Source organism: Pezoporus wallicus, unplaced genomic scaffold (genome assembly GCF_028554395.1).
Source record: "Pezoporus wallicus isolate ANWC-B61680 ecotype Strahan unplaced genomic scaffold, APGP_CSIRO_Pwel_v1 contig_8071, whole genome shotgun sequence".
NCBI lineage: Eukaryota > Metazoa > Chordata > Aves > Psittaciformes > Psittacidae > Pezoporus > Pezoporus wallicus.
In genome coordinates this window covers 126,884-141,176 of record NW_026638403.1, presented here as the reverse complement: position 1 = coordinate 141,176, position 14,293 = coordinate 126,884, and the positions used below count along the sequence as shown (strand labels likewise).

The following is a 14,293-nucleotide window of genomic DNA, read 5'->3' as shown; positions in this document are numbered from 1 at the left end:
ACAAAACAGAAAAAGAAAGTGAAACCCCCCATGCTCAGTGAGACTGTCCAGGCCCTGCTGACTGGTGCTGCTTGGCCTGTGCCTTCCGTTGGAGCTAGTACTGAACTCAGACTCAATGACTCTGCTGTGGATTCTAAAACTTGCAGAGTTTGGTGTTTCACCTTTAGGGCAGCGCTACTGAGGAAACAGATGTCTTAGAAAGTGGAGTACGTCCAAATCCCACCAAAACCCTTCAGTTGTTGAAGTCTTATACTAGTCTTAATGGAATCAACTCTGCAAATGGGACTGTGTGAGTTTGTGTTATATATATTTTTTTTTTCCTTCTAATTGGTTTGAAAGTAATGATCCATTTCTGAATGAATTGAAGAAGAATAAATCATCACTTCCCCAAACACACTTCTTGTCTTTTAGCTGAGCCTGTTCAACTACTGTCTTTCTACCTTATTCTTCATGGGATACTGAACCTCTTTGCAAAGTGGCTTTACTGTCCTTGTCCTTTATATCCTTTAGATCTGAAGTTAAGATTGTTCAGGGCTCCTGTATCACATGTGAAATGGCAGAAACCTAAATAATCTGATAAAAGTCCATGTGCTTCTTCCTGTTCTTTTGCAAAGGTCATTTTAATTGCTGATCTGCTTCTACTTGCTTAACAATATGCTGTGTCAGATGAGTTGCTGAGCTTCACAGCCCATCTCAATTCCACTTTCTGCTCCCCCAACACTACAGAAGCTTTGCACATCTTTGAAAGATTTTCTTTTGAGGACTCTCTGGTTCTCAGCCCCTGCAATTCAGGCTTTGGCTCAGGAATCCCTGTTGGTGTTTCAGTGTGCTCGTATGCTTCTGGTGCTTAAGGTGAATGTTGCAGAAGTCACTTCAGCTAGTCATTCTGTTCTTTTGCACAAAGACCTGCTGTGGTTTCTCTCCAAGAGCTTGAGTGCCTTTCCTAATTAAAATAAACCAATACACAATAACCCTGCTCCACCCAGCTATGCTGTTCACTTATGCTTTCACTGAGAAACAGAAATGGGTATGAGCACAGCCATGTTGTGCTGCACAGCTGTGGGACTCTGAGAACTCACATTTGGGGCTTTAAGCCACAGCTCGGGAAACAATACAGACCTTGCTCAAAGAAAATCCAGTAGATGGATGGGGCCACAGCATCTGATCTCTGCACTTTCTGAGGACTGAAGTCCTACTGCAGGTTTTAGAAACTGGCAGTTTTGCAAGGTCCATGGCACTGGCTGATGTGAACCCTTCTGTGTTACGTGTGGCTTTATGTTAACCTGGCCAGGTTGGACGGGCTTGGAGCAAGCTGCTCTAGTGGAAAGTGTCCCTGCCCGTGGCAGGGGGTTGGAGCTGGGTGAGCTTTAAGGTGTCTTCAACACAAACCAGTCTGGGATTCTGATTAATGAGGATGCAGTTCCACTAACAAAGTGTTTTTTCCCTGGGGACCAGAGTTTGACTAACTAGGTCTTCCCTACACTGTCTTTCATTTGTACATGTCTGAAAGATCTGATAAATGGACTTCATCCATTCCTGCTCTTCCCTACCCCTGCACTCCGCAGTGCTGATGGGAGCAGAACCTTTGGTCTTTTGTAAGAAGAGGGAAGAGATAAACAGGTTGTATGCAAAAAGGCTTTTTGTCAGCACCCAAACATTGTGAAACACCAGTGACTGTCACTGTAGCTCAGAACAGTCACACTGTGATGGCTGAGAGGACCCAGCAGTGCAAATACTGCACACAAAGCCTTGTGTTTGAACAGTGGAACAGAAGCTGAGGCAATGCTGTGAGTGCCTGTGTAAGTAATGTAAACCTTTGGGGATCTGGGAGGCTCTTCCCCTAAGTCATAAAATTATTGCAAATGGATCAACTGAGGCAGCCAATTGATTACAGGATTTAATACTTCTACACTTAAGCTAGTATTTATTGGTGCATAGTAATTCCATTAGGTAAGAACCCACCTGCTGATGTGCAAAGATGAGTTTGTTCCACCTGAACAGTTTTATCTTCTCTGGCATACTACCAAGCCATGAAATCACATCACGCATTTTAACAGACTTGTAATTTATTTTAAAAAGATTGAAGATAATCTGGAGCAAACTGCTCTACTGGTCACTAATGCGCAGCTCTCGAGTGACAGCAGTACACCAGGATGACTGCTAGGTGTAAACCTCCAGCTCAAGGACTAAAGATCTCTTGAGCAAGTTAAAAACAAACCAAAAACCCACCCAAACCCCCAGCACTGGATGAGGCTAACGGAGTCTTTTTTATGTAACTGGTTTCTGGTGGAGTCCTCTGAACCTGTGTAAGTAATGACCCCACCCCTGCTTCAACTCTAGTCATCTAATCTTCACCTTTTGCCTAAAATCATTCAGCTTCAACATTCAGGTGCCTCATGCAACCACACTTTCTATGCTAGTGGCGGTTCTTGGGCCTTCCAGGGCCCTCTCACTGCAAGCAGGTTGGCACAAGAGCTGCACAACATGCTTTTGGCTTCTGTCATAGATTTGGCATTTTGCTTTTGTTTTGATGCTTGATGAGGGGCAGCTAAGACACTTCAGAAGGGTGAATTTCCACCAGCTTGGATAACACTTCCTCAAATGGCACAGGCATAGCTCAGCAGGCTTCTGTCTTCTATTGTAGTGGCAGCCTCACTCCCAGGCCTGAGGCTGTGGGTCTGGACATACTCACTGGGCGCTTCTGTGCCCTTTCCATCCCTGCAGCTTTCACCCAGCTGTTGATGATGCTCGCTTCAAGCTTGCGCACTTGTGTGACGGATGGGGGGTCAGCTGGATTGTGTCCTCTAGAGAAAGCAGAGCAGGGTGAGCTGGTCAGCGGGGGCAGCTCTTTGCCTCTCGCACAGGGAAAGCCAAGCCAGGGAACTGACGGACAGATTATCTGTTTTGTACTTGATATTTATGCCCTGGAAAAAACTTACAGCGTGGTGTCCACAAAGAGTTTGGGAGGCAGGCTGGAGAGCCCCAGGCTCTCCCTTGCATTGGTGGCTGGTGTCCTGTGCTCCGGGGCTGAAGGCTGATGGCTAATGCCAAGAGACACTGGACTATTTCACGTGACTGACAGCTACAGGCTATCGCACACTTGTGCCAATCCCTGTACAAGAACGTGTTCCAATGAGAGTATGTGAGCTTAGTGCTGAGTTCTGCACTGCCTTGCTTCCCTGGAGGCCGGAAGAGCCCTGTGCTGGGGAAGAAGACTGCTCTTCTACAGTTAGGCCGTGACAGTCTGTGTCCAACCCCTTTTAAAGGATCTCCTGGATCTTTGGACTGTGGCTAAGATCTAACCCTCAGGCAGGAGGATTTTGCCAGCCAAAGGAGAACTCGCTACTTACCGCAGGTCTAGGTGATGAGCGCCTCCTCTAACAGTCAGTGCAATTAGTGAAGGGCTGAGGCTGCTATTTATCTGGAAGAAGAAGGAGCAGAGAGAAAGTCTCACCAAGTGACCAGGTGGAACTGGGCATCTTCTGAAAACTGCAAAGTGAGCTGGTCAGGACTGAGGACAGGCATGGGAAGAGCCCCCCCGTATGCCTGACATTGTGTGCAGAGCTGACAGTCCCAGTAAGCCCAATGCTCCATCTCAAATGAAGTGAGTCTATGATCATTAATGTCCTGGGGCAACTCAGTGGTTCAGTGTAAAATAGCTGCCAGCAGAAACTCACATGTAGCCACTACTGCTCTGAAAGGGGGGGGTGTGCGTGCGTGTGCATGTGTGTGCGTGCGTGTGTGTGTGTATCACCTGGAAAGGCTGCTCTCTGTGCTGGGGGGTGCAGCACTCCACATGCTTACCCCTCCTCCAGCCCAAGGATCCAAGTCTCCATTTGAAAAAATGATGTTGCTTGCGCTTTTCAGGTCTGAAATTCAGAGAGGTGACATGTGAGAGGTCTTCCTGCCCATTTACCCAAACGCATTTGGCTACTGCAGCAAACATGGCCAAGAACAGAAAACACAGGAGAATAAACCAAATTCTTGGCAGTTTTTAAGTATTCCATTTTTGTCTTGAGGAGATACAGAAACCTGTATCAAGGCTGTGACTGTCTGCCAGGACCTGTTAGTGCATTGTGCCTGTCCCCACAGGCACAGGCAGGTGGGACAGGCAGACAACTGAAGGGTAGTGCCAAGGGACGAGCAGCCACCACAAACTCACCTCCTCCCCAGAAGTTTATCTGCAACCAGTGTGCTCGTGGCCTCACGTGCCATTTCCTCCAGCAGTACTGCTCCCGCATGGCCTCTGTGAAGGGCATCTCGGGGAACATATCAGTCACGTTGTTGCTGTTGAAAGTTAAGTTGATCTCTGTGCAAACCTAGGAGAGGTAGAAGAGCTGTCACGGGGAGGGGGGGGGGGAACCAGGATAACCAGGAACCTGCTGGTGTCTCCAAAACTTTACCTGGTAGTCCCAGGCCTCAGCGTCTGGGCCGATGCCACAGCCCGTGGGGTCAGCACAAGACTGGTATAGCTGGTATATGTCATAGCACTGCGCCAAGCCAGAGGAGTTGTAGAACACCCCTGCCAGGGGAACAGAACACAGTGCCAACCTGTGAGCACCTCTCTGTTGCCTCACCCACCACCTTCCCCCCAAACCACACGGCCAAGGGGGGCTGTCCCAGCTGGACAGGGGTGTCAACCTGGAGCAGGGGCTGACCAACATTAGGCTACAACCTCAACTTAATGCCAAAGCTTTCACATGGTCTCAAGCCTGGCTGTGGATACCCTTTGCTTCTGCTGTATCCACAGGGAGAAAAGAGACTACAGGTGCTCTCTGCTTGTGCCAAAAAACTGGTTCACTAGGTATTGGGAAAACCCTAGGCTTCAATCCCCAACACCAGCAAGAGCAGGCTGCACACAGGATGTTAGCTGACTGCTTCAAGCTGAACAGGACACAAGTACTGAGACCTTCCCACCCCCTCCTTGAAAGCAGCTGTTGTCTGAAGCGATAAAATCTAGCCAGGGGGCCAAGGGTGGCCTGTCACAGACAGGATTTTGTTTGTTGTTCAAGGAGGAAAGATGGCATGTGCAGACTTGCCCAGATGAAAGAGTACCTAAACAGGCACCCAACAAAGCACTGCTGGGGAGCTGTCGAAGAATGAGCTGGTCTTTGTGCAGATGGGTAGTTACCAGATAGCAAGGAGGAAGAATGTGGCTATGCCGGTAGCTGTCCACTGCTGCCAGTGTCACAGCCAACAGGCAAAACCCACAAACACTGTGGGGTTTGTGTGATAATCAGCACCAAGAGCTCCACTTGCAAACAGCCCCAAGCAGCTCTGCAAGGCACAAGGCACACTGCGCCTGCAAAGCGCTGGGCAGAGGCTGCTGAGGAAGGGACTGCTGCAGCTGCTGCTGTTTGGATGGCTCTGTGTGCTTGGGCAGCACAGCCTCAGCTCTCCTGAAGCAGGAAACGCCTGTCCCGACTGCAGAAGAGTACCCAGGGGATGCACTGACTGCATGCAGCTGAGTCCCAGGGCTGCTTCCAGAGCCATGCTGCTGCGCTCGCAGGCCGGCACAGCGAGCCTGGTGTCAGACACCTACCTGGCTAAACTCCTGGATGGGCTCAGCAGCCTCCGCATGCAAAGCGCGCTGTGTGATGTGACGCTGGAGGCAGAAGGGGTTTGCTTTCCAGCCCACAAGATCATTTTAGCTTCAGCAAGTAATTACTGCAAGATCCTGTTTGTTGGAAACCTGACTGGAGCAGGGAGCCCAGACAATAACATTCAGCTGAAAACTGTCAGTGCTGCTGGGCTGAGGAATGTTCTCAACTTCATTTACTCCAACAAACTAGACCTCTCATTGCAGAATATTGAGGAGACCTTCAAAGCTGCAGAAACGCTCCTGGTTCGGGAGGTGATCAAGCTGTGCTTCCACTTCCTGGAGGGTTGCTTGAACTGTGAGAACTGCACGGATGTTCTTACCATTGTTAACAAACTCGGCCCAGCAGACCTGAGACAGAAAGCCATGTGCTACGTAGGGCAGCACTGCAAACAGATCCTGGCTGATCCGCAGTGCTTGAAAGACCTAGACCGAGGAACCCTTTGTGAAATTTTGGCCAAGACCGACACAGAGGGATGCAGCGAGCTGGAGCTGTTCAGAGCTGCCATGAGCTGGCTGCAGCACGACCACACACGGCTGAAAGATGCAGCAGAGATTTTAAGGCACATAAGATTCCCTCTCATTCCTCTATGTGATCTGCAGCGATGTATCCAGGAAATGCCTCTTACGAGGCTGGATTCAGGCTGCCACAGGTACGTGCAGGAGGCTCTGAGCTACCACTCCCAGCTGTATGCTCAGCCAGTCCTGCAGACCCAGAGCACAAGCCTCCGCGCTGCTTCCACAGTGCTGCTTGTAGCTGGTGGCAGAACCACCACCAACCACGTGTGCAGAGAGATATGGGCTGCGGACCAGAGCTGCAGCTCCTGGCACAAGGTCGGGGACCTCTGCATGCCAGTGTACAACCACTGTGTCACCATCATCAATGACTTTCTCTTTGTCATCGGGGGACAGAGCAAATTTGATCCCACTGGAAAGCAACCGTCAAATGAGGTAAGGCATAAGAAACGTTTAGCCTTGGAAAAGTGGCTGGGTGAGGAAGGGAGGGAGTCATTCCTCTTGCACACCACAGCTTTCCCAACTGTACACATTTCTTAGCACTCTGGGCAGTTACTGAAAGCCCTTGCGAATACAGCTTCCAAACTGCCTGGGAAGGAATCAGCTCCTGCCCTGATCTCACCTTGCTTCTACTGTAAATCATTATCCTAATCTGTACACAACTTCCATGGTGCAGGTTCAGCCAGGTCCACATCAGTTGAGAAAGCAACCCCATGAATGCTATCCCCATCCCCACTGTTGCTGCCATGGGACTCATCCTTGGGAAGCATAGCTGAAGTTCACCAATTCACTTGAGAACCGCTTGCTCTTCGGCTTTGCTCTGGAAATGCAAATCTGCTTTAGGTCCCCGGACCTTCCCCTTCTGCCTGGGGAGTAAAAAGACTCGTGCAGGATTTTATATTTTCCTAGATGGCTCCAGTGAGCTTGCTAGCAAAACCAGCATGTTTTCCTTTCCCAAGCTCCCAAGTGGGCTTATTTCAGCACAGCTCAACAGTGCCACTGCAAACAGCAACTCCCTTCCACTGCCTCGAAGGCAGGAGGCAGCTCAGCAGCAGCAGAGCAGAGAATGCTGCAGCAACAGGGCTAACAGCCTAAGCTCAGCATCCGCCCCATGTGGTTCTGCCCTTGCTCAGTGACCTGGGCTTTCTAACAGGAGTGGCAAAAACAAGCTTCTGAAAAACTGCTGAACAAGATGTGAGTGGAAGCCCAGCCTTAGCAGAGGTGCTGTGCCCCTCTTGTCTTGTCACCAGGGATAAGGGGAGGGGAAGCCACTCCTGCCTCCTCCTGGACAAGAGCAGCAGGCAAAGCTGGGAGAACAACATATTCCCAGACCCCCCTAGACCTCCAGAAAGGCCTTATCTGAGCCTCCAGCTCTGCTGGGAGGTGCTGCTGTAGCAACTGGCTGGCAGTAGAAGTTGAGCCCGTTCAGGTCTGAATATAAAACCTTCCTTAGTCTAGGGAACTGCTTCTCAGTTCTTGAAGCCACACAAGACACAAGCCAGTCACGTGCCACCTTCTAACTCTCAGCCCTCTGCTGTGATCCTAGGTTTTCCGATTCAATCCCCGCAACACCTCCTGGCTCCAGGTCGCCAGCATGATGCAGAGGCGGACGCGCTTCCACGCAGATGTGCTGTCCGACCGCATCATCGCCGTGGGTGGTGGGACACTGCTGGGGACCCTTACATGCACGGTGGAACTGTACCAGCCTGCTGACAACAAGTGGGAGTTCACAGCTCCCTTCCCCATGCCTATTGCTGATCATGCAGGCACGACCCACAAGGGAATCCTCTATATTTCAGGTGATCAAGCTGGCAGAAAGCAGCATATTTTCATATAGTTTCGTTGATTTTTGCTAGCATCTTAACATCACAGTCTAAACCTGCACCCAGACTAGGAACACCGAATGCTCCAGGGTCAGTTTCCTGCTGTTTTACCACAGCTTCACTGCCCTCCTATGTTCTTCCAGTGTCACCTTTAATGTCTTACTTAGTTCAAGACATTAAAGGGGATACCATCTACTTGTAATTCACAGCCCTGCTCACCTTTGACCCTGCAATCCTGGCTGAATCCCAAAGCTTTGCTGTCTGAAAGGTAAACCAGGAGCAGGCTGCCATAGTGCTATGGATGGGATTAAACCCTGATATTAATCTCAATGGAAGATGTGGGACTAACGCTCCTGTGCTGCTTTGTTAACCTGTACAAAAAGAAGCATAATGCGGGCTCTTACTGTACAAGGGATCCTCAGTCTTTACAGGGATTTTTTGGTAGATGGTGCAGGGTGTTTGACAGTAAAGCAGCATGGGTTTAAACACTTCAGGAAAGTATTGTAGGATACTTAGCTTTTGCAGCTACTAGATTGGACTTAAAAGATAATCTTTAGTTTGTCCTAGGAAAAGTACTGTTGTTTGTGTTACTACCTCTGAGTTAGAATTCCTGGGCCAGTCTGCCATTGCTGCAGGCTCCCTGCTCCATAAACCAGTTACAGCCAGCTGGGATCACTGCACTGATCCAGTCCAGGTTAACTTCAGTTGCACAGTTGCAATGAAGGACACTTCTCTGTGCTGGACTGTACACCTGAGGCCCCAAGAGCAGGGAAGGCAGCACACAGGCTGTCCTGCCCCGGGACACACACCCCAGTGACAGCAGGGCTCCTGATAAAGGTTCAGATGGGGAATGGCTGAGATTCAAGTTATTTAAGCCCCTGCTTTGACTCAGCCTATAATGCCGCAGGCAGCTCATTTAACCTCTGTTGGTCTCAATTCCTATCAGAAAGCAAGGACAAAATTGCTTCACAGAGCTTCAAACACACCATAGCAATCTAGCCTGGGTAACACTATACCCCTCTGGTGCAAGATGTTCCCTATAGGATTCATTTCCTTCTAAACTAGTGCAGTTAACTGCAACTTTGATCTGGCCAGCCTATAGCCCTGCCCAAGCAAACAGAAAAATGAAGAGCATTACTTTAATACAGGATTTAAACCCAAGGTCCAAGCAGACAAAGTGTCTGTCCAGGTGAGCTGGGGTCTACAGCCAACCTGAAATACTATTGTCCTTGTTTGCAAAGGCTCTGCAGGCTGGAATTGGACAGACACGCAACTGGAAACATTTCCCCTCCCCATAGCAGCACTTTCCTTCTGCAAGGAGGTTTTTATAATGCACACTGAAATACACAAGTGAGTGCCTAAGAGAGAAAGTTGACCACGGCACTGGCAGATTGGCAATGACCTTCTGCCGAAGACCCAGCGTTCAGAGAGCTTTCAATGCTTTTCCTTCAAATCCCCATTTTGTGATTGCTGGAAGCAGATTCCCTAATGAAAGCTGCCCCTGGTTACACTCGAAATACCCCAAGAGCTGGAAATCCCCCAGTTTACAGAAAGAGCTGGAACTGTTTTGGTTGGATTTTTGTTCTGTTTTTGTTTTCCTCTTTAAAAAAGGGGAGCAGCTCAGGTTTTGAATTCCGCACCACATCAGCTGTGCAGGATGTGTGAAATTTTAAACCTGATCTTCCTAGGTATTGTAAAAAAAAAAAAATCAGCTCTCCTAATGCTTGCAGAAGGTTTGCTGGATGTCAGCCAGGACGATGGACAGATTTTCAAGACTTCTGCTCTCCTTCTAGGGGGCTTCTCTGGGGGTAAAACCTTAGGAGACACTTACAGCTACCTCCCTCACCTCCGACGCTGGATATGCAATAGTGCCATGGCTTTTACCCGCTGTGATCATGGGATGGCTACAGTCAGAGACAAGATCTTTTGCATTGGAGGAAGGACACTGAAAGGAGTAAGTTTATTATTTGCTCTTATAGTCTCATATCTGATCCAAAATGGGGTCTCCCTCTTTGACAGGCCTTGATGTTTCTATTCCATCAGGTACCAGCCTCTTAATGGACTGGTGCAGTTGCAAGTCAGGCCAATAAGCTTACAAAAATATGCCTGCCATTATAGTCATGCACATAAGAAGCACCCCTCTTGTTACACTCTATTTGCTGGAGTACAAAGGAGGCTGCTAAAAGCATTTTCTTTAAATAGAGGAAACACAGGTGAAAGTGCAGGCTGCTAATGCAGGAAAACATGTCACGTACCCTGCCCCAAACACACTTACCACCAGATTTGCCTTGTTGGAACTTGGAGGGAGTGAAACACTGGCAGACTGGAAGAGGAATGGGCTGCAGTGAGGACACTAATCTGGATTTTAGGAAAGATGGGGTTAAGTCCTGAAAACCTGGATTTCCCACCTCTTAAAGAGGAGGGAAAGCGCTGCCCATTGTGACTGAGGGGCTCACTCTAGGAGAATCCTCTTCCCTGAAGCCAAGACAAGTGAGTTTTCAAAGATCATTCAGCAATTCCCATTTGAAAGTGTAAAGACTCAGGGCCTGGCCCCACTATAACCTGAGGGGTATGGCTTCTTCTGAAGGAATGAGGGTGTCTTAGAGCACGTAGTTACTCACTGAGAAAGGGATAGAAAAGAGAAACTGTACATCAAGGCTGACATCAAATTCCTCTGGATGACACAAACTCAGTTATTGTCCACAATTCAATGCAATATAGCCACTTCAGATGATTTCCTTTGTCATGTGTTAAAAGTCTGGAGAGCAGGTACGACTTGGGCTATGTCAGTTCCAGCAGGTCCCTGTGGCTCCCTGTTCAGCTCACTCTTCTGATTTTCCAAGCAGAAAGCTCCTTCAAAGCCGTGACATCCCAGAACTTTGTTCAGCTTCTTTTGAGGCTCTGATTGCTAAATGTGGATAAAACATTTAGCCTCTTAAGCCCTAAGGTAGTTAAATCGATGTTGAGACACTGATTTCCTTTGTCATGAACCAGGCGAGCCTGATGTGACAGGCATGACACAATGTGTGAGTGTTGGTATGGTTCTTTGCAGGTGGAAGAATGGATTCATGTGAACGAGATGGAATATTATTGTCCTGGAAGCAACCAGTGGACAACGCTAAAGCTGCCCCCATTCAACTGCTGCCAGTTCAGCATTGCAGCCCATGACACTACACTCTACCTTGCAGGAGGTGGGGCCCTGCAGCGCATGCAGAAAGAAGACAGTGTTTTCCTGTATGACACAGAGGGGGGTGTATGGAAGAAAGCCAGTCCCCTGCCTAAAGCTCTGGTGGATCATGCCTCTTGCATGATTAAACTGTCCCAAGTGAATGCAGCTGGTGGGACAGGGAGAGGTACCAAGTGCTTCCCTGCAGGCAGGAAGAAGAAATCTGTCTTCAGCTTGTTCATCACAAAGGAACCAGAGTTCCACTCTGGCTCACAGAAGAAGTAGGATGTGAATATGTAAAGCAGATCCAACAGTGTTTGCCAAGACATTAGTATTTTAACAACTATTCTAGCTGCCAGTCAAGCACCCGAGCATCTTTAGCAGTGATTTGGAATTAGTACGTTTCTGACTTGGTGCTATCATGGTGACATGCATAATTTACAGAAAAAAAAAAAAATAAAAAAAGGATTAGTTCCCAATCCTCCTAAGCTGCATTAAACCCATAAGAATTCCTTAAATAACTTTTTTTTGCCATTCAGGACCTGTTTTTCTGAATAACAACCAAGGTAGAACTTATTTTTAACGAGCAGCTTGAGAGACTTTATGAGGAAGTCTTCAAAAGAGCTTTAAATTCTCTCTCTAATAATTCCCTTACAAACACTGATGGCTGATATATTGAGGATTCACAGAGACATATGATGAGAAATTTAAGATTGTCTTGCCACTGGATCATAGGTCACTATGAGGACAACCTTGTCCTCAACAAGCAGAGCAGAAACTTTCCATCAGTGAACATGCACTGAACCTGTGACTGCTTGAGCAGATGGCTAAACTTTTAGAAAAGAATCAAGTACCTTAGAAGTCCACATCTTACAGATGGTTACAGGCTAAGGGGCTGCAATGCTGAAAAACCTGACAAGAATAAGTTTGGAAAGGTGAGAAGATGAACTCATGGGTCAGCACAGGATACCCCAATAGACAATATGGGGCAAAACATCCCAGTGGGAGATGGGAAACACACAAGCTCCCACAATACATATCCTGCACAACAATGCAACAGTTCTACTTAAAGGTGCTTCTAGAGAACAGGGTGTTAAAGACCATGATAATATTAACTCACCAACAAGAGCAGCCAAGCCTTGAATTGGGTCTGTGTGGGCAAGGATTTGTTCACAGCTGACCTGGATGAGACATTACAGGCAAATTGCAGACAGAATAGTTAACAGTCTCTGCTTTCTGCAAGAGCTAAGCTGGAAGGTTCATTAAAATTACTGCTTACATATTTTATGGTTCAGCAGATTTCCAAGGGTCTAATACAACAGGTAGGGGCTTGGTGGTTGTTTTGGTTTTGGTGGTGGTAGGGTCAGGTTTTTTTTTTTGGTTGGTTGGTTTGGGATTTTTTTTCCTTCCTTCTAGCAACAAAATACATAGAAACAAGGAGACAGGGCCAGGACAAACAGTTCCTTTACCAAGTTAAATAGCTGTGCAGAGGCCACAGTGATAGGCAACAGCACCTCCTACAATCAGAATAATGTCCTTCTCAAGGGGAGGTAGAATAATTACTTCCATTTTACAGATTGTTAAACAGTCCCTAGAAAGGTACTGGCTGCCCAGTGGAGCCAAAGACAGCATCTCCTGAGTCCCAGTACAGTGTAGCCTGTATGTCCTCTCATGAAATGTGTATTTTGCTCCAGGCAGGGCTCAAGCCGTAAATGCCACAAGGCCAGAGGCAAATAAAGTCCCATCAGTGTGGTGTGCTGAGTGTAGCAAAGAAGAGCAGCATGACGCTGACAGCACACCAGATGAAACCAACTGAACAGCAACTGGTAATACTTAAAAAGGAGCCTGATTTTTAGATCTCCATCTCTACCCACCAAGAAAAATACATCTACAAAAGTATGTGGGCTACAACAAAGCAACTTCAGTGCTTTAAAGCTGAAGTCAACAAGCTTGCGCAGGCCTTTGCATCTAAGATAAAGGCAGAGCAGGGTAGGAGTGCCTTCAGAAAATGCTCCCTGATGAGCCTTATGCAGTGCATTTCAAATGCAGCAGTCACCAGCAGATAGAAGTTTAAACAGCTACTGTTACTTACAGTAACAGTAAACAGTAACTGTTAGAGTAGAAAGGCTGCAATATCCACCACCACCTCCCCCTGTCACCATCACCAAGGTGTGTGCCTGACTGTCCCAGGCTGTGCAGATCCTGCACTCGAATCATGAAGATGCACATCACAAACCCCAACACTCTCCTGTGTCCTGGTACTCACCTTCACCGGATTGGCAGGGAGGTGACCCATGAAATCGGTTTTGTAAGGGTAGTTCATCATGGCCATCATGGTGAAGGCATTCCTAGCAAATCCAAAAAGCTGGTAAACATCCTCCTTGTTAGAGATCTTATTGCATGTGGCCATTTTACTACTAATTTCATCATAGGCTGCAGAAGAAAGGAAAATAAAAACCACAAACTTTAACAGAGGAAAGTAATACCTGGCTTCGGCATCTTGTTTCACTCAGGAGTAAGGGGATGCTGTAACACATAGATGAGGTTTCTAGTGGGAACAACACATTATATCTCAAGTTACAACATGTGGATGTTCAGGCATATTCTTTCTGTGCAGCTTTCCAGGGGAGCCCAGGGAATCAGCATCCACTAAGACAGCAGCAGTGCCATCTGGCACAGTGAGAATAGCATCTTAGTACAAGCCTGTCCTTGCTCATGCCCTGCCTGGCTGCCTCCTCTTTGCTCCTGCTGGCTCCCTACCTGGGGTCTGCTGTGTCCTGCAGGGCAGTGTCCCCAGGCAAGCTCCCATACAGGTCTGCAGTAAGAATTGCCAAGAAAGAATGATTCTCACAAAGTCACAAAGGATTCCTGAGATGTGCCTTCAAACTTCAGTGTAATGCAGAGAGGTCAGCTGGGGTCAGGAAATCTGTCTTTGAAGACATTCCTTCGAGATGCACTCATATACCTTTGAATTTCTGCTGGGGAAAGCTGCTCCCTTCATCCTCCACGTTTTTGAGCTGCAGTCCCCATCCTACTCTAGAAGCTACCCATCAGAGCTTGGCTGTCTTTATTTGGAAGCCTGGGACTTGTCTCTGGACATTTACTTGAGAGCCTAAGCCTTAAATATGACTACCTTATCCACCCAGCTGCAGAAAGCATGGCCCCAAGGAGACCTTGAAGAGCTTGGCT

General features: G+C 47.9%; 2 protein-coding genes across 2 annotated transcripts in view; one reads left to right on the top strand and one right to left on the bottom strand.

Annotated features, from left to right (window-relative positions):
- Positions 1-2,635: 2,635 nt before the first annotated feature.
- Positions 2,636-14,293, bottom strand: part of DPP7 (dipeptidyl peptidase 7) — a 31,504-nt gene continuing 19,846 nt past the window's right edge. The window contains exons 8-14 of the mRNA XM_057410574.1: positions 13,371-13,537; positions 12,225-12,285; positions 4,404-4,522; positions 4,163-4,319; positions 3,805-3,869; positions 3,351-3,421; positions 2,636-2,804 (exon numbers count right to left, since the gene is read on the bottom strand). Of these exons, the coding sequence (XP_057266557.1) occupies positions 2,636-2,804; positions 3,351-3,421; positions 3,805-3,869; positions 4,163-4,319; positions 4,404-4,522; positions 12,225-12,285; positions 13,371-13,537 (809 nt within the window). The remainder of the gene's footprint in view (positions 2,805-3,350; positions 3,422-3,804; positions 3,870-4,162; positions 4,320-4,403; positions 4,523-12,224; positions 12,286-13,370; positions 13,538-14,293) is intronic.
- Positions 4,906-12,438, top strand: LOC130599823 (kelch-like protein 9). Its single transcript, XM_057410589.1, has 4 exons — positions 4,906-6,550; positions 7,662-7,914; positions 9,732-9,892; positions 10,991-12,438. The coding sequence occupies exons 1-4, from the start codon at positions 5,459-5,461 to the stop codon at positions 11,387-11,389; spliced, it is 1,905 nt and encodes a 634-aa protein (XP_057266572.1). The 5' UTR covers positions 4,906-5,458; the 3' UTR covers positions 11,390-12,438.

What these genes read in the sequence shown, in the direction of transcription:
- LOC130599823 (XM_057410589.1), top strand. Translation starts at nt 5,459, where the DNA reads ATGCAGCTGAGTCCCAGGGCTGCTTCCAGAGCCATGCTGCTGCGCTCG. An exon ending in GAAAGCAACCGTCAAATGAG is followed by an intron (nt 6,551 to 7,661) that starts GTAAGGCATAAG and finishes CTGTGATCCTAG; the next exon opens with GTTTTCCGATTCAATCCCCG. An exon ending in GGGAATCCTCTATATTTCAG is followed by an intron (nt 7,915 to 9,731) that starts GTGATCAAGCTG and finishes CTCTCCTTCTAG; the next exon opens with GGGGCTTCTCTGGGGGTAAA.